Source organism: Akebia trifoliata, chromosome 2 (genome assembly GCF_017979445.1).
Source record: "Akebia trifoliata isolate Shusen 1 chromosome 2, ASM1797944v1, whole genome shotgun sequence".
Classification (NCBI taxonomy): Eukaryota; Viridiplantae; Streptophyta; class Magnoliopsida; order Ranunculales; family Lardizabalaceae; genus Akebia; species Akebia trifoliata.
The window spans coordinates 5,754,867-5,774,821 of record NC_141376.1 but is presented as its reverse complement, the minus strand read 5'-3'; the positions used below and the strand labels follow the sequence as shown (position 1 = coordinate 5,774,821).

Genomic DNA, 19,955 nt, shown 5'->3' with positions numbered 1-19,955 from the left:
TTGGTGATTTAGTTCTTGATTTCAGATGCTTCAGGTTCAAATCAAGGACCTAGATGACTTATTTTCTAGAAAATATTAATGTTTAGTGAACTGGGTTGGTGGTTGTTTGTTCAGCATCTTATTGATTTAAATTTTGAAAATTTTTCTTCTGGAAATGCTCCTTTTCCCCCGTCTTCAAATGATGGTGCTCATTAGGTAATGGGTTCACTTATGCCAGTAGATATTTTGGGCTTAAGGTGGAATTTTTTTTAAGAATTTTGATTTCTTATTAACTTAGTTACTGAAAGGCATTGTTTGTGGCTTCTGGGATAGACTTTTCTTCACCAAACACTTTTATTGTCATTTGTAAGACATGTTGTTTGTGGATATACTCAAAGCCAACTCCAAACATTTATCCCAAAAAAAAAAGCTTCAAATTCAATGAGCATAACAACAAAATTCAAGAATTAATATTGAGCATGTATGAGCATGCAGACTGCCAATCTCAAATTTGTTTACTTAAAAGCGTTAAAAACCGAAAAGGAAAGAAATAATAAGAGAAGTCTCGATGGTGAATCTTATTGATTTGTTTGGAATTCTTTCTTGGGTGTTTTCAAGTGATCACTTCATGATATCTGTTCATCTGTGACTTAAAAAATTCTTTTTTATTTTTATTTTTAAATATAAGATATAGTATATGGAGATACTATCTGTTATTTTTTGTGTTAAAAAATGTTTTTTTTTAGTGATACTATCTGTGACTTAATTTTGGTAAATAGTTCACCTGTTTTCAATAAGCAAGAATTACCCCTTTGAGTGGAGCTCACCATTATAGACTTACAACAGGGTGTGACCACAATCACTTGCACATAAAAAAGACCAAAAATTCCCTTAGATAATTTTAATACTTGAGATGCACCTTTCCCCGCTTTGCACCCAAAATGCATCTGCATGTATTGGCTCTTTTACATTCGTGTCACGAAGTATGATCTCAATTTCAATGGTGCATATTGTTTGGAAAAGAAATTTCCATCAATCTAGACTTAAATGGTGCATTCTTGGACAATTTCTCATTTTATTGTATGTATCATTGTTTGGCATCAGGATGCTACAGACAGGAAAGGAATCTATGCCCGATGATGAGTCATATGATTTGGTCATTGGCATGCTGTTTTTGGTCACAAATCATTTTCATCGTACGAGGAAGCCAGAAGGCACTTTATCGAAGATAGGCGTAATCGTGATATAGTTGAAGAAGAATTCCATGAAGTAGAAGATCAATTCCATGACTTGAAACAAGAATTCCATGAAGTGGAGCTTGTGGAGTTTAAGAAAAAATCCAATGTATTCAAGAGATTTCATGTAATTTATATAATTATTTTCATATTGTCTTTGTTCATGGGTATGTATTTTCTTTGAACGTAATAGTTTTTAAGAGAATAATTGATTTTGGATCTTGATGAGTGAATATATATTGTAAGAAAGAAAAAACTAGATAATATATAAAATTACTATGAGTGTTATTTGACCATCTTGCTCTAATTTTACTAAATATAGCAAAATATGTTTCATCAACCATTAGCAATTTCAAGGTACATAGTTATAAATAGTTGTCAATATCATGGAAACCTGCAAGGCAAGTTGTTGGAATTGAAAAGAATTCTCATTGGATTTTTAATAAGAAATTTTAATGTTTTACTGTGCACCCATTTTATCCAATGATCATGACCATCCGATTGACATTTTGGAATTAGCTTGGACAGTTGCAGGTACCTGATCATATCAATTTTTGGGTGAATGGGTCTACCAAAAGCACGGTTCAGATTTAGATTTTAAGCAATAACTTAGTAATGATAAGGTACAAATAAGAAGTGTGAAACTTTTCCTGAAAAGACGAGATTCCAATAATCCATCCAATTTACTTGGCAGTTAAAATGAGTACTTAGGCCAAAACAGCCAGCCAGTCATGAATGATCAATAGAATTTCTTTACAATACATTGAAACTAGATACAACTTTTTGGGTTTTGTACACAGATACAACAATTTGTACTTTTCAGAATTCACAAATTAAAGTAGAGAGCTATAGAAAGTCCCACTGCCAGTAAATCTTCTCCACAATTCCTCCACCGCTACAGGAGTGTTTCAGAATCAGACTCCTGAGGCATCTTGGTCTCACCTAAATGGGGCATTGGTGTTACTGGTGAACTATGCCAATGAAGGGAACCAACTGATGACAAACGAACACTTTCACGGCGTAGTTGTACTCCAGAAACCTGTGTACGGTCTCTAGTATTATTGGATGAAGACGAAGAAGAGGCTGTAACTCTTGAGGTAGGAGGATGTGGCAGAGGAGTGAGATTACACAAGTCAGCAAGTCCATCCCACCTAGGCGAAAATTGATCCACAACAGTCCCAGCCACACTGCATTCTAGTTTAAGATCATAAGAAACTATTTCAGCTGAGATTGTACCTTGGAGGAGATCAATATTGAACTGAGATTACCTATATCAGCTGAGATTGTACCTTGGAGGAGATCAATATTGTTGTTGAGATGGAATGGCAACATCACTTAGCATCTCAATGGAACGGCAAAAGCCAAATATGCAAAGTCGTCTTGCCCTATCAAGTCCCTAAAATTATTGATTCACAATACATAAGATATATGAATATATTTAAAAATATAATAATTGATCAATAGACAATTTAATTGTTTACATTTGTTGCTGCAATATAAAACAATGCACCAATACAAAGGCCCTGCTTGGGGTCCATGTAATCACTCTCCTGAAAGACTGAACTCTTTGAGAATCTTTTGATCTCCCTTGCTTCTTCTGCCCATAGATGATGCAGGTGGACTATAAACGTCCCACAGAAGTATTACTTCTGCTGCATTCCATGAAGTTACCAAAGAAATATACACTCCCTGTGTATGTATATAATAAGATAAAACACGTGTATTAAGAATGAAAATAAAGTCAGAAACATCAGTTGCGAAAGCTTAATTGTAGGATTACCCAGACAAAAAGCCATACATACCGAATCCAATGTTTCAAAACCCTTCTTGGAGCACGCCATAACCAGTGGATTTAAAGAAGTAAACGGAGAGAATAGATCTTCTGCCTCAATAGTAGAAATCTCATAAGCAGATTCAAGCTCATTAAGAGTACTAAAAGCCCTTTGTAAATTCCCCAATGATGCGTGGGCATATATCTTACCAAGGTAAGATTCCGGGTTTGGGGCCCTCTTTTGACGCAATGAGCGCCGCAGTATGGCCCACGATGTATCAAGAAGCGTAGGACTGTAGGTCCTACCAGCAGTTCCAAGAGTTGACACAACTAATCCTTCATCAGCGGAGAGAAGGACAGGAGGTCTTGAGGTCTCACCACGAGCTATCCATCTGGCGAGGAACTCCAAGGCATAGAAAGCCAACTTGCCATTGTCCTCTTGCAAAGCAACATCAGCAATGTAGTTGCATAGGTTCCAGCTTGGACACAGGGCTTTGTTTTGATCCATTGTCTAATAACACAACAAGAGGAAGAAAGCCATGAAATGCACATCTCCCACACAAAGACTTCAAGGACTAATCAAAGTCAGTGCTTCAGTATCGTACCTTGCACCTTTCTATGATGGATGCCAAGGTATCCAATCTCCCAGCATTAACACAACTCCGCACACAATCAGTGAACACCCTCATCAACAACATATAACCAAATTTCAGAGTCAAATCTAAATATTTCAAGGCAGCATCAATTTGATTTACCAAAAACAGCATGCCAATGACCAAATCATATGACTCATCATCGGGCATAGATTCCTTTCCTGTCTGTAGCATCCTGATGCCAAACAATGATACATACAATAAAATGAGAAATTGTCCAAGAATGCACCATTTAAGTCTAGATTGATGGAAATTTCTTTTCCAAAAAATATGCACCATTGAAATTGAGATCATACTTCGTGACACGAATGTAAAAGAGCCAATACATGCAGATGCATTTTGGGTGCAAAGCGGGGAAAGGTGCATCTCAAGTATTAAAATTATCTAAGGGAATATTTGGTCTTTTTTACGTGCAAGTGATTGTGGTCACACCCTGTTGTAAGTCTATAATGGTGAGCTCCACTCAAAGGGGTAATTCTTGCTTATTGAAAACAGGTGAACTATTTACCAAAATTAAGTCACAGATAGTATCACTAAAAAAAAACATTTTTTTAACACAAAAAATAACAGATAGTATCTCCATATACTATATCTTATATTTAAAAATAAAAATAAAAAAGAATTTTTTAAGTCACAGATGAATAGATATCATGAAGTGATCACTTGAAAACACCCAAGAAAGAATTCCAAACAAATCAATAAGATTCACCATCGAGACTTCTCTTATTATTTCTTTCCTTTTCGGTTTTTAACGCTTTTAAGTAAACAAATTTGAGATTGGCAGTCTGCATGCTCATACATGCTCAATATTAATTCTTGAATTTTGTTGTTATGCTCATTGAATTTGAAGCTTTTTTTTTTGGGGATAAATGTTTGGAGTTGGCTTTGAGTATATGCACAAACAACATGTCTTACAAATGACAATAAAAGTGTTTGGTGAAGAAAAGTCTATCCCAGATGCCACAAACAATGCCTTTCAGTAACTAAGTTAATAAGAAATCAAAATTCTTAAAAAAAATTCCACCTTAAGCCCAAAATATCTACTGGCATAAGTGAACCCATTACCTAATGAGCACCATCATTTGAAGACGGGGGAAAAGGAGCATTTCCAGAAGAAAAATTTTCAAAATTTAAATCAATAAGATGCTGAACAAACAACCACCAACCCAGTTCACTAAACATTAATATTTTCTAGAAAATAAGTCATCTAGATCCTTGATTTGAACCTGAAGCATCTGAAATCAAGAACTAAATCACCAATACAAACACATAATCATAATAAAACAACTAAGAACATTAAAAAGTCCAAAAACAAGAAGACCAAAACATCAACAACAGCTTCTCAGATCTTCTCTCTCAAATCAATCACTCTCAAAAAAGTCCATAACAGAAAGCCTGGAGTTCATAGAATAATTCCATACAGTGTTTGAGAAATTTCCAATTTTTTTTTTTAAAACTTACAGTTATGTCCAATAGGGCGAGAGATTTGCAGCCGTTCGTGGTCGTGAGTTGCAGGTTGCGGGGAGGAATAGGGTCTGTTCGTGTTCGTGTTAGTGCGAGAGAGAATGAGAGCGAAAACCGTTCGTGTTTCAGGCGAGGAATAGTTGCAGCGAGGAATAAGGCGAGAGAGAATGAGAGAGTGAGAGAGGGAGTGAGTGAGAGAGGGAGTGAGAGAGAGAGCGAGAGTGAGAGCGAGTGAGAGAGAGAGAGAGTTCGGAGAGGTTTGGAGTTCTGTTCGAACAGAACAGAGAGGTTCTGTGAGGGGTTTAAAGAAGAGAGGGAGGAAGCACAAAATAACGGTATTTTGAGGGATGGCGCTGTAAAATTGTAAATCTTATAACGTATATGTGAGACTCGATCTCGTCCGTCAGATACCGTTTTATCGAACGGTTAAAAGAAGTTTGCCAATCCGTCTGCCAATCTGTTAGCCAGCGAACGGGACCCATATATATATATATAAAAGGTTGTTTTGGATTACAATAAAAAAAAAAAACTCACCACAAAGATCAGGGATTTGTCCATTATACAACTCACAATATATTTTTTTAGAGTTGTTATTGCCACACCAACTTTTACTAATGCCACACCAAATCTTATGTAAATCACCAGTGAATTGCACACAGTTGAGTTGGCGTGGTGTTAATAAAATTCAGTGTGACAATAGTAACTCTCTAATTTTCTTTTTCTTAATCTTTTACTTGAGTTAGATTGTGAAATTAAAAGGGGAAAAAATTACCTAAGGATGATTTAGACATAAACCTCCAACATTTATTAGGTGAATATTTGAGATACCCCTAAATTTTCAATCTGATCATATGGACTTTGATTTTCTTTGGTAGATAATTAAAAATGACCTAACCTACAACCTCAAGCCAAAAGCCCTTGATTTTTTTCTTCCAAAAATCCATACTTTTCAATCTTTATGATAAATATCCCTAATTTTTAATCTATTCAATCTTATCTTACCATGAAAACCCTTTAATTTTTCATTGTACATATCCAAATTTCCATTGTCTTTTACATCTCACAAAATCATCTCTTGCTCTTTAGGCTTGAAGCATAAAATGTTAAAGTTGAATATGAGGGCATTTAGATTAATTTTAATATTCCATTAGACAAGACATCAGGTTTTCATTTTATTACAAAAACTCTCTTACTTTATCAAGTTTGTTACTTGAACAAACCTTGCCTTATGAATTAGTCTGCATAACTTACTTTGTAAATTAGCAATTTAACACTATAGACTTTTAGATTTATGGAAAAATCAGATTTAAAAGATATATATATATATATATATATATATATATATATATAAATTCAAAATTCAAATTCAACATTAAAAAATAAATTTTTTTTTTAATGTACTTTTTATATATATATATATATTTCTTAGAATGTTGCCCTTTATAGAATCCACTCCAAGATATGTTAAGCAACAAATTGACTGCGAGTTTGAATTTTATGATGTGGATCCCCATTTTAAGGTTTCTCGGATAACAGACTTGATAAAGTGAGATTTGATGGGTAATAAACTTCATAAAATGAGGTTCTTTGGAGTTGTGAGAATTTTAAGGGAGTTTTGTAATTAAAATGATTAGATTTATCAAGTAAATCTGTCTACTTGATCATTATTATTATTATGTTATAATTCATTTTAATTGATTTTTATTTAAAATTTAGCTGTTCTTGCCGATTTTTTACAATAAAATTGATTGGCATTTAGGACTTTTCATCACTTTCAATTTAATCTTTCTGTTTTTTGTTTTTAATTGATGCGGACAATTCTGATTGGTTGAGTGGTCCTATCTCCATGGCCCTCGAACAAGAGAGCAATCAATTTCCATCAAAGCACGTCAGGAATCTCTAATTGATTTATGAATCAGAGTCTACCAAAGATACATATATTTTAAATATTCTTTAACATTTCATGGGACCCATTTCAACTGTTTCTGCTTGTCTTTTTCGAACTTACAACATCTATATTTGGACTAAAAAATCGAATAATACTAAATAAATAAAACTTGTACTTATAAGCATAGACGTCAAATCTTACTTAAGTGGACAAATCACATCCACAAAATCTACTATACAAAACAAGATTTTTATCTGGATAAGGTGGAAGTAACATTAAAATGTACATCAATAATACATTTTAAAGTAGTGGTGTATACATAATTATAAATATTTTTTATGGTGATACAAGTAAAAAACATTTATAATATGTGCACCACTACATCACAATATCAAAATCAATGTACATTTTCAATGTTACTTTAGCACAACTCTTTTTAACCCAATTGAATTGCCTGAAACTACCCAAATTTGTAAAGGTTAAAAAGGTCCACGTTAAATAATAGTCTTCTTTCTCTCTCTCAAGTCGCGTAATACTATCTATCTATGAAAAATACATAGCCAAATAACAGTCATGATTGATTGCAAGATACAAGTTTTAAAATTTTTCTACAAAATATTAGGATTTGTTTTGATTAGAGTTTTTCCCCAATCAATACAGAATCCAACAAATCATATATTCAAGGTTTGTTTCCTTTGTCTATCATACAATCTCTCTAATTTTTTACGTTTTTTTTTTATATATATAATGTTTTTTCTTTTCTTTTTGCAATGATGTGTAACTAATAACGTAATGTTCTTTCAAAAAATTTGTTTTATTCCTTTGTTGTTTCAGATTTAATTCTATGTCTGATTTTAAACATGATTCGAGATAGACCTGGCCCAATAAGTAAATGATCTAATTTTCATTACCCAAAAATATATTTAAATGATCCAGCATCTACAAATTGATCTTACAACATGAAACAAATAATTATTAAGATATAATATATATATAAATGAAATGACACATCAAAGATGGGATGAGATTCAAGGGGTGGCCGAATGGTAGTAACTTGGGGTCAAGGAATCTGTTCTTTCTATGGTTTCAAATTCAAATCCCACTACTCATAAAAAACATTGGTGACCACGCACCGCTCCACATAGTGGGGTATAGTCTGAGTGCGGGGTGTAGGGACTAGTCTGGTGCGCGCAAGCTGACCCGAATACCCTTCGTTATCAAAAAAAAAAAAAAAAAAGATTCAAATAAATATATTTGATCTCAATAGATGTTTAGATAAGATAGTGTTTTTGTACATCTAAGGATTGAATAGATACATATGCATTCTCTTTTCTCTCATCTACGACAAAGTATAAACGTGTGCCATACATAACTTTTTTCGAGTAGCTTAGAAACTCTAAGTGAGATGAACCCTTGTGAGGTGGCTCAAACACTAATCTTTATGGAAAAATTCAGATTCAAGAATATAAATCTAGAAAAAGTGTTAAGAATACATTCTTGTTAAAATGACTCGTCAGGTGTCCTACTCAATCAATCAACTCATAGACATGACAAAGTGAGAATCATAGATTTGTATGTCTCGATATACACAATTGGACTTTCCCATAAAAAAAAGTGTATTTTGAGAGAATCGTGTATCCCAAAGTGTATATAACTCATAGTTTTAAAACTCGATTTTGCGTCTCGTCTCGTTTAGACCTGATATCAAGTCGTTTCGGACAAGTTTTTCAATACGTTAGGTACATCTCGTAGACAAATAAAAAAATTGAACATGAGCCTTAAATTTCGATCAAAAACTGACTTTATGAGTTTAATCTCGTTCAATTTCGATATCGAATTAACTTGAACGATACATCGCAGACGAGTTTTAAAATCATGAAACTTGTCCGCGTGAATGAGTTGATTGAGTATGCCATCTGTCTAAGTCATTTCGTAAGGACTCTTAAGAATTTTCAACTCATGACGAACGCGTGCAAGAGGGGCACCGGCCTTCACTAGGTAAAGTTTTGGATCAAATGGTCCTCATTCATCCGGTCTGATTGGATTATTTTTTATTTTTTCTATGGGTTTCGGCCCACAACACAAAAGTCAAAGTCGAGACTTTTGACATTTGTGGTGTGTCGTAGAGATCACGTGACTGAATATAGAGAGATTTAGTGAACAGACCTACTTGTTGCAATATTATTACAAAAACTCCCTTGTTCTATCAAGTTTGTTACTTCAACAAACCTTACTTTATGAATAACGCTACTATGACTGACTTAGTAAGATTTCAAATCTTACTAAAGGTGTTGGGCCAGCATACATTATCAAATTATTAATCCAAAGACACACAGTTATAGATTTCATGGAAAAACCTTGCTTCAAAAGACAAACTTTAAAAACCAAAAAACCCTTCTGAGTTTGATTGTGGCGTTGAAAATGGTTGTTAATGAACTCCAAATCTTAAAACTAAAATCAAGAAGTGAAAATTAACTTTTTATTTTTTTCTTTAAGTTTTAGAAAATTTTGCTTTATAACCTGTGATAGCCGATCATGTTTTTGGATACCAAACATAGATATATTTAGAATTCACTTCAAGTCTTCAACGTATGTTAGGTAACAAATTAAACCCATAAATTTGAATTTTATAACGTGAACCCTACTCTACGGTATGCTTGGTAGCAAACTTGATAAAGTGAGATTTGGTGAGTAATAAACTTTATAAAATAAGGTTTCATTAGAGTTGTCAAAAATCCAAGGGGCTTTTTTTAATAAAAATGCAACCGTTGGGTCTGCCGGGTAAATCTCTCTTAAATATATATATATTGGAAACTAATAAAGACTCAGAGACAGCGGCAAATCTTCTTCTTCTTTCATTTGATCGTTGTTTTCGGATCGAATCGAAATCAAAGAAAATGGTGAATGTGTGTGCTCAGATAGTTGATATGGTGAAAGACGAGCTTACCATCGATCAAGAATCTCTGATTTTATCTGAAGATGTACGGACTGGTCTCGTTCTTGTGGACATCATCAATGGCTTCTGCACTGTTGGTGCTGGTAATCTGGTCAGTTTTCGTTATCTATTTTCATGCCCTGGAATTCGTGATCTTTTGATTGATTTGGTTTCTGAGTAGGAATTTTTTTCTTGGTTGCTTTTGGTTCTCTTTGATTTTCGTTTGTTTTTTATTCTTTATTTCCTTTTTTCCCATTTGATTGATTAATAGAATTTTGGGTTCTTTCAAATTCTTCATTTTTTTTAAAGAAAGTTTTTTTTTTTTTTTGGATTTTTAGGTATCTGGGTTGTTTTCCTTTTATCAAATTATGTTGGATTTTATGATATTGGCCTCTATTCAGCTCAGTGATATTGGGTTATGTATGTTTATATCTTCTTGAATTTTTTTTTTAAAGAAAGGTTAGTTTTTTTTAAAGGTATCTGGGTTGTTTTTCCTTCTATGAAATTGTGTTGGATTTTGTGATACTGGTCTCTGATTCAGCTCAGCAATATTGGGTTCTGTATATTTATATCTGTTAAATTCTTAGTAATGATGATTATTATTATTATTATTAATTTTTTTTTTTGTGGGGGTGGGGTGGGGGTCTAATGGTTATTTTCTGTTTATCTGTTGGATCTTGTGAATTTGATCTCTCATTCAGCTCTATGTTGTTGGGTTTTGTATGCTAATTTACAGGCCCCAACAGAGCCAAATAAACAGATCTCTGGGATGGTGGAGGAGTCAGTGAAGCTGGCTGAAGTGTTCTGTGAGAAGAAATGGCCTATTTTTGCCTTCATTGATTCTCATCATCCTGACAAACCTGAGCACCCCTATCCTCCTCATTGTTTAATTGGAACAGAAGAATCGAAGTTGGTTCCATCTCTGCAATGGTTGGAGAAAGAACCAAATGTAACTATTCGTCACAAAGAATGCATCGATGGGTTTCTTGGTTCGATCGAGGAGGATGGATCCAATGTCTTTATAAATTGGGTGAAAACCAATGAGATCAAAGTTGTAAGTATACCTCAATTTCCAATTAGAACTATTTATGCTTAATTGTATTGTATTAATGGAGATAACGGGTTGTGTGCATTTTGATTAAAATTTGGGGTTTGTGTAGGTATTGGTTGTAGGGATATGTACGGATATCTGCGTTTTTGATTTTGTTGCCTCAACATTATCTGCGAGGAATCGTGGTTTTCTTGCTCCTCTGAAAGATGTAGTGATATATTCTCATGGTTGCGCTACGTTTGATATTCCAAGTCATGTGGCCAGAAACACCAAAGGAGTGGCGGCCCATCCACAGGTACTCTTGATTGATAATGGATTTAATGGTTCGATAGAACTTACTTATGGGCATATAGACATATGTATTCATGTTGAAATGCTTAAATTTGTTTCATTTGATTGGTTATGAATCGTGATTCCCACCTCAAACGACACTTTTACAGTTCTTTTCCTTTTCTATGATTAACTGGAGAACTTCATTATAAAAAAAATGAACCAAGGAGGTAGAAATGGAAGAAAGAATGAAACAAAATTAAAACATTAAAAGTTGCTTGGTAACTCTTAACCACAATATAACTTTTCATCAATACGCCTCCTTTTGCCAAGGAATCCACTGTGTCATTGGTTAATCTTGGGACAATGTGTTCATATGTGAGCTTAACTATCGAATCTCTTGATATGGGATAACCTCCAAGACAACTCCGTCTTCCTGGAAGCCCAAGTAATAACATTACTTTTTAGTCCTTGTAGAAGAGGGATAGATCTTTGGGTCCATTTGACTGAAGTTCCTCTTAAGATCCTGAGTATACGTCAATAATTCTTCCTCAGAGTACCAAAAAGTTTGTCCAATCTGCAACAGACTTGGATCACCAATTGAGAACCTTTCAAAGATAAGTTTTACAAGAGTCTCCATTGGAGAGCAATGGACCTTCATTACTTGGGGGGAAGGAGACCATGCTACTGAGGCTCCTAGAGATCACAACTTTATGAGGGGAAGAAGACCGTGCCACTGATGGTCAACCCCTTAGGATATCATAATAGCTGGCTCCTTTAAATTTCTTTTAAATAATACCTGATGAGCTTTATATATATATTAGAGGAATTTGCCCATGCCTACAACACGAACATCCTCTTTGGGATTAAAGATGTAAAAGAGGAAAGATAGTAAAATTGGTGGGATATCATTGAAAAGGGGGGGAAACAATAAAGTTGAAGGGGATGAAGAGAAAAGGTAATAAAGTGGGGGTAGTGTGGACCCCACACACTGTAGTTGGATGGGACGTTTATCACGACTTATAAATTTATCATCACTTGGTGAAATGTCGACCACTTGCTTATGTTGCCCTTATTAATTTTAACAGTTCTATGACTCCATAACCCAAAGTGGCATTCTTTATAAATTTGCGCATAATCAAGAGTCTAGTGTGGAATATATTTGATCAAAACTAATTTCACCTAAGATCAGATCTTGAGCTATCTCCACATGGGATTCACATGGCCTTGTTATATATAGGTCTGTGGTGTCAATGCCCACAAACTTTACCTACTTAGTAAGCTATTACTGTTCAGATTAATTCAAACCTATTCTGGGTTTAAGAAGAAGAACCTAAGCTTTATTACTTCATCCATTCTTTGTTTGGGCATTCCTTTTATTAATGCTTCAAGTGCAGTATATTTCAAGTGAACAATCACAATTGTTTATCTCACTCCTTATTGCGTTCTTCCAATAAAAATATATTGATTCTTCCTTTGTAAATGAAGATAATGTTTATATGTACATAAACATAAACATAAACCTTTCTTCTCATTCTCATCTTTTCCATTGCAGGAACTGATGCATCATGTAGGGCTTTATATGGCCCAGGGAAGGGGAGCCAAGGTAGTACATGAAGTGTCATTGGGTCCACTGAAGGAACCATGATCCACCACCACGTTCAACTGTGGCCACTAGTATATATAACCTACTGATATTGGGGAAGTTGTCTCTTTGGTTCAGTGTGCCTTCTTCTCTTGTTTTATTTCCCAACCAGTTCAACTACTGGCCGCTAGTATATATATATAACCTACTGATATTGGGGAAGTCTGTTTGGTTTAGTGTGCCTTTTTCTCTTTGTTTTTTTTTTTTTTCCAACCATATAAACATAAATATATGCATATGTATTTATACATGTATGTGTATGTAGTTTTATGCTTGGGATGGCTTCTGGGGAACAGTTGGTGTAAGTTTTGAAGACTTCAAAGACCAGTAGTTTTGGCATTAATATTTTTAGCCTTTTGGTTCAGATCACTGACAAATCGATGGGATATTTAAGATCATCTCATCAGTTTGAACACTGCAATGTGATGTGTTAGAGAATCCTCCAGATAGATCTAGTGTGACCCATGAGATCTCTTAATCTTGAATTCTTATGCATGGTGCATCTATAGCTGAGGAGAAGGGATAACAAGAAAGCAAAGATGGGTTTACAACCACAGAGTTCAAACTTGAAACCAGACATACACGCAAACCTTACATTTCCTCATTTAAGAAATAAAGAACAAAAGATCTTCAAATTTTCTCCAAATGGCATATCCCACAAAAGTATCCTAAACTATCAGGAACAAGAAAAAAGAAAAAAAAAACCTCTCACAAATTAAAATATAGTAAAATAAAAAGTAACAAACCTTGAAATTAAACAAATTTAAATAGGCAGGTTGCCTTTCAGATCACTATATTGTCTTTGCAATGCTGGACTCATGCATGAGAAGATTGATGGCTTGTGCTTTTTAGATTTAACACCAAAGATGAATGACCGCAAAGGAACTCGAGTCCGACTTGTTGAGTACTTCATTTGCGGATGATGGTTCTTCGATTCTGACAGCTTGAAATCCTCATCCATCTTCGATAGCGTCTTCTCCATTTCAATCTGGAGTCCCCTTACACGATCTAGACCCGCTTGTAATTCATTTGCAACCTTGTTATTCTCTTGTTGCATGTTCGAAACCTCCCCTTGGAACTTCGCTGCTTGATAACCAGTAAACTTGACATCTTTAGTTCTGGAATTTGCTTTCGAGACTCTCACTATCTCTTCTTGTATTTTGCGCAGAGACGATAATCTACTCTGTAGTTCATCTTTCAGTAGAATGTTCTGTTCAAACCAGACTGTCAATTCAGCTTGTATCTCTCTCAGGTGTTTGTAGATTGGTAAGGCGTCTGATTTTAGAGATCGGTCTGTTGTAATATTATTGCTCTTTTGCTTCATGTTTTCCTTCAGTTTCAAGAACTCGGATTGTAGATCCTGGATCGCAGTTTGGAATTTCTGTATCTGAAGGAATGATGTGCTGAACCTCAACCAGAACTCAAGATTCTCCTCTAGAAGTTCATCGATGTCCCTTCTGAATTTTTCTTCAAAGGTTGAAACGGTGTGAAGTTCATTAATAAGAATCACCTTGACCTCTTCTACCTCCTCTGCAGTTGATTTGTCTGGTCCTTCTGTGGCCTCATCATTGTGATCCAAATTTACAGTCGGGACATTACGAGACTCAATATTATCAGATTCTGTCAAATGGGTATTTTCATCAGAACTTGTTTGCAGAAGGTTTAGTTTCTGACGTAAAGATCGAATCTCCTTATCTTTCATGGTGTTGGAGCTCTTTAATTCTCTTACTTGCACCGTTGTTTCAAAGAGGTTATCTTGGTTTTTCTTCTCTTCTTCCGAAAGCCTCTTCTTGGCTTCCTTATACTTCCAAAGAATCGAAGTGTACTCTGTTAGCAAAATCTTTTCTTTATCTTCCAACCCATGTAATAGTAACTCCTGCAAGGTTGGTAGATCTTTTCGGTCCATGGAAGGTTCTTGTGGTTCAAATGTATTAACACTTCGTTTTGTTTCTGATGAATCCTTTATCTCAGCTTCATCCCGCTTCTTCAATTCGTGACTTTTTTCAGAAATATTGTTGCTGCTCTTGGGTTGTGCAGGGCTTTCTTCCCTATCTTTGACACAAAGACTCAAATCATCATCAGGTGGAGTCACCATATCTTCTTGTTTAAGTAAACCCACTTCTGCTCGTACAGGATCCACGACATTGATCTTGTTGTCCAGGTGTTTCATGGACTGTAGTTTCTCAGAAAGATGACCAAGGTTACAATGTGCTTCAGTAAAATGTGTCGGTAGATCTTCTCTGTCCATGGAAGGTTCTTGTGGTTCAAGTGTAATAACACTTCCTTCTGTTTCCGATGAATCCTTTATCTCAGCTTCACCCCGCATCTTCAGTTCTTGATTTTTTTCAGAAAGATCATTGCTGCTCTTGGGTTGTGCAAGGCTTTCTTCCCTATCTTTGACACAAAGACTTGAACCATCATCAGGTGGAAGCACCATATCTTCTTGTTTAAGTAAACCCTTTTCTGCTTCTACAGGATCCATGCCGTTGATCTCTTCATCTGGGTGTTTCATGGACTGTAGTTTCTCAGAAAGATGACCAAGGTTACAATGTGCTTCAGTAAAATGTGTTTGTAGGTTGCTGTTTTGATCATCAACATTCCTGTTGAGACCCTGAATCACACACAACTCCTCTTCCAACTCTCTTAGCTTTTTGCTCAAATTGTTTGAGCCCTTCATCGTAGTTGTCGTCTTATCCTCTTCTAAGCCCTGCAAGTGTGCCTGAAGCTCATTAGTTTCTGATCTCAACCTCTCTATTAGAGCTGTTTGAGACGATACTGCAGTTTCCAAGCTTATGACTTTAGTTACAAGTTCGTCAATCTTCTCTGCCAGTTCTGTCACAGTGAGAGATGGATCGGAGTTCATCTCGAAGTGCTCCCTGATCTTTTCACGTATCAATTCTGATTGCTCCAAGTTTTTCAGGGTTGGATTTGCTTCCATAAATTCTTTCTCGGCCAAAGTCCGATCTTTTCCATTATGGACAAACTCGTCCTTGATGGCCTCCAACTTCTCGTGTGCATCTTTAATCCGTTGGTACTCTACTTCTGCCTCTTCAACCGATCTTTCTTGTTTCTCCTGCAACTGGACTAGAGTCTCTTGGCATGATTTCAAGGCCGTGGCTGCCATCAAAGTACGAGCATCATTGTCCTCGATGACCGTGCACACACTAAATTCATCTTGCAAGCCCCCGACTTTTTCTTGCATTTCTGTGATTGACTTCTCAATTTCCCAGTACTTTGCCAACCTACTCTCGTATGAACTCTTGACGAACTCCTTCTCAGTCTGTAAAGCAAGGATCCCTTTCTGAAGCTTATCGATTTCTTCAAGTGCCTCGTCTTTGCTAATCTGAGAACTACTATTAGTAGTTGTAGTGTCAGTCTTTTTTAGTCGCACTTTCTTTGTAGTTAAGGCGGGAGAGCCTTGGATTGCTCTATTTAGAAACTTTGGAACACTGGGTATATTTGCTTTCGGGACTTCAGGCAACCTTTCGGGAAGTTTTCTGGGATCGATGGAATGTGCATGTGTGTTTTGAGAACCATATTGTTCTTCGTCATCCATTGCAAGCTGAACTTGTTCGGGGAAAACAGTAGCAATGGTATGGTTAGCATTTTGTAGGTCTCCGGAGATGTGGTCGTACCTCTCAGCCAGGGCTCTGTATGCCCTATAGGACTCCTCCACAAAGTTTATCAGTTCGGGCCGCCTCCTATAGTACATCTCTGCCCTCTTGGCAAAGGAGTCTCCATCCTCTTCGATGAGCTTAAGCATATATTTGACTTTCTCCTCCATATCTGTGACCCATAAGTTCATCCATTAAGATTCTTACCAGAAATTCTCAAACTAGAGGAGATTAGCAATATGAATTGGGATCGCTTACAACTGATGGTTTCCAATAAATTTTATACATCCATTGTTAAACTGATAGATCAGTGTTCATTATTAATATTATTCATTCATAAATCCTTTTAGATTTACATGAATGTTAGTAATTAAATTAGGAGAGAAAATTTGAACTCCTTGTTTCAGAAATCTGGTTTAATTTTTCACAAAATTTTGAAATGTTATTGTTTAAAGAAAAACAATTATTGATGTACACGATTCATTCATTGAAGTTGGTAAAAACAGATTCAAAGAAAAACAATGGAACCCATTTCTCAAAATCAATTATTTTCAAGAACTAACATGAAAGATCAGAAAACCCAATAATAATAATAATAATTGAAATGCAACGATGGGTAAATCAGCAATTACATATCAATTGAAAATGAAATACAGAAAACCCATATCTGAAAAAGATCTAATTCCTTAAAATATTATCATATATCAACCAATCAAACGAATCGATGAAAACCCATTTGATTAGTAAATCAGAAGAATTACCTTGAAGGTTTTGTTCGAGCCATTTTGATTGCTTTGTCCTGATGTGACCTGCCCACCACCACGAATAAGCATTGTTTGCAGCTCTGTGCAACATCTCCGCCCTACTTTCTTTCTAGAAAAGTAAAAAAACACACTCTTCTCTCTCAAAATGGAGATAATGAATCCATTAGAGAAACCATAATGTAGGCCTAATGCCTTTACGGAGGAGAGAAGAAATCGCCCGGAACTGGTGGAGAACCCTATGATGATGTGGGAAGGACAATCTGTTGGTACACGTGGCATGTCCTGGCATTGCCAGGTTGGCCTTTGGAGAAAAAGGAGGTGTGTGCATGTCTTTCTTTCATGCTTGGGTGGATCCACCAACCACCGCGTCCCTCTTTTTTCCCTAAAAAGCGACCGACTCGAGATTCCTTTTTATTACATATTTTTTTAGCTTACAATGATAACGACCACGAACATGAGGTAGGTAATTCTGTTGTATGATACAAGGAAAAAAAAGAGGGTAATTCTTGTTGAAAAATGATAATCTAGGAAGTATAAACGAGATGTTTTTTACATAAAAAAACAAAGATGGTTCATATTATTCATCCAAAAGTTGTGATTGCGAGCTGGTTCGAGTTTTGGGTTAGGGGTGGCAATCTTAACACGACCTGACGGACATAACTTGAAAACATCACGAAGCCTAATTGAATTTGGATGATAATAATGCCGAACGTTTTAACACGATTACTAAATGGGTCGAGTTTGGGATAAGAATGTCAATCCCCTTTGACACATTTAATTATTTTGTCATTAACCCATCATCTTAAATCATAAAACATAAGAAATATCTCAAATATTAATAATTTTTTTAAATTATGTTTTTTTTTCTACAATTTAGTAGAATATTTTCATAATATATTTTTTCAAATTTTATAAAATATAGGGTACTTTAAGATATTTTTCAAATAATTAATAATTAAAATTTTAATTTGAGAAAGAAAAAATATTATATATATATATATATATATATATATATATATATATATATAAACTAAACCTGTAGTGCTTGATTCCTAATATGATGATCCATGTGGGCAATAAAACTTAATTTATGATTTATGGTTGTGTGATTTTATTTTTAGTAATGGCATTCTATTTTTTGTGGTAGATATTGAACTTTAGTAATGGTAAATTTTCATGGGTCGGATCAGTTCTTGACACAATTATTAAATTGGTCGGATTTAGGTTTGGTAAATTTTCATAATACCCTTACCTCAACCCGAACCCGACCCATTGCGACCAGTTTGGTTTCTGCTTGATTTATCTCAACCTGATTTGGGTTCACGTTAAAGCAGCAGGCTGGTTGATAGCTGTCAAATTGAACAAGAATTAAGCCCATTGTCAAACAAAGCTGGCCAATCTGCTCAGCTCTTTCTTGGTGTTCTTACCTATTGGGTATGGTAATCTGGGTCGAGTTGGATCACATTCAGTCCAATAAGGGCTGTTTGTCACAGATATTTAGTTTCAACATGTTTTACACCCGTGCGGCACTGGTGCAATCTCCCTCCCGAAGGCTTAAGTAACCCTTTAAGGTAAATCACATTCGCTGCCACATGAAGAGAAAATGGAGTGAATAGGCCGGACTGCCAAAAGTCCAGCCATCCCAAAGACATTTTTTGTTCAGGGCAGAATAGGCCAATTTATTAAGAGGGCCGGGCTTAACCTTGGGCTTCTAGGATAGGCCCGTAATGTGGCCCAGTCTAGCCTGTTTACATCCCTAAAAGAAACCCAACCAGTACAGAGAAGAGTTCTGGAAGTGCAGCTTTAGAAAAAAAAAAAAAAAGTCCACATTTATTAAGACCATTAATAAACCAATCCTGAATTTCTGATATCCAGTGTTAGATTTTAAAATTCAAACATCTTCATCATGAGAAAAAGCAAAATTTGATATGTGATTTTTGTTATTGTGAGTGATTCTTTATAACTGGAGAGACACCCACAATGAAAAGCAATTCAACTCGCGACATCTTTCATCATTTTATTGTTAGCTTTACTGCCCAAATTTATCTCCAAAGTGAATAATATTTCTCCAGAGGTACTAAGTCTCTTCTTTAATTACTAATTATGAATGAAACTGATATGTATTAGCTTTTGTTGAGTAAAGATGAAGAAAATGCTTTTGTTTGTGGAAAGTCGCCACTGCTATAAAGCAATGGTGGAAGATTTATTTAGCACCAATTGAACTTTCTCTCTTTTCTTTTATTCTTTTGATATTTATTAAGTGTAATACCTTTCTTTCTTAGTGGGAAGCAAGTGAACCGTGAGATGCACGGATGAACCGTACGCGTCCTCCTAATTATCCAATCTGTCACTGTTATTGGCTGTCTAACACCACGACCGACTTCTTACTTATTTAATACTATTGAAGCTAACCTCACCCAAGTCAAAATTTTACAGCCCAAAAGATAGAGTGGAACTACAAAATAAGATTCTTGTTGTCAACTCTAATTATAATCTTATAAAAGTATTTTGGGCTGATTTAACAAAGAAAGCTAGCCAAAAAAAAAAATCTTACCTAAAACTAGATACAAGGAGTTGGGGAATAAGTAGGCAAAAGGAAAAAGTCAAAAAATTCGGTAATATAGGAAAAAAAAAATCGGGAAAAAAATAAGTTTGGATCTCGATTGTGTAATTGTTCCTACTAAAT

General features: G+C 35.2%; 3 protein-coding genes across 4 annotated transcripts; 1 reads left to right on the top strand and 2 right to left on the bottom strand.

Moving 5' to 3' along the window:
• Positions 1-1,997: 1,997 nt before the first annotated feature.
• On the bottom strand, positions 1,998-4,112 carry LOC147409088 (pentatricopeptide repeat-containing protein At1g26460, mitochondrial-like). Of its 2 annotated transcripts, XM_086459087.1 has the most exons (5): positions 3,591-4,112; positions 3,017-3,496; positions 2,696-2,903; positions 2,504-2,610; positions 1,998-2,408 (listed from the first exon to the last, which is right to left on the bottom strand). In XM_086459087.1, the coding sequence occupies exons 1-3, from the start codon at positions 4,002-4,004 to the stop codon at positions 2,757-2,759; spliced, it is 1,041 nt and encodes a 346-aa protein (XP_086315213.1). In that variant the 5' UTR covers positions 4,005-4,112; the 3' UTR covers positions 1,998-2,408; positions 2,504-2,610; positions 2,696-2,756. The 2 variants fall into 2 exon arrangements, with proteins under 2 accessions (XP_086315213.1, XP_086315207.1); XM_086459081.1 differs by lacking the exon at positions 1,998-2,408 and having other exon boundaries at positions 2,442-2,610.
• Positions 4,113-9,809: 5,697 nt separating this feature from the next.
• Positions 9,810-13,236, top strand: NIC1 (nicotinamidase 1). The gene is made up of 4 exons (XM_086425361.1): positions 9,810-10,037; positions 10,662-10,979; positions 11,086-11,271; positions 12,802-13,236. Exons 1-4 carry the CDS (start codon positions 9,888-9,890, stop codon positions 12,892-12,894), a joined length of 747 nt encoding a protein of 248 aa, XP_086281487.1. The 5' UTR covers positions 9,810-9,887; the 3' UTR covers positions 12,895-13,236.
• A 234-nt stretch (positions 13,237-13,470) lies between these two features.
• On the bottom strand, positions 13,471-17,431 carry LOC147409086 (kinase-interacting protein 1-like). The gene is made up of 2 exons (XM_086425349.1): positions 17,267-17,431; positions 13,471-16,677 (listed from the first exon to the last, which is right to left on the bottom strand). The coding sequence occupies exons 1-2, from the start codon at positions 17,358-17,360 to the stop codon at positions 13,655-13,657; spliced, it is 3,117 nt and encodes a 1,038-aa protein (XP_086281475.1). The 5' UTR covers positions 17,361-17,431; the 3' UTR covers positions 13,471-13,654.
• Between the last annotated feature and the right edge of the window lie 2,524 nt (positions 17,432-19,955).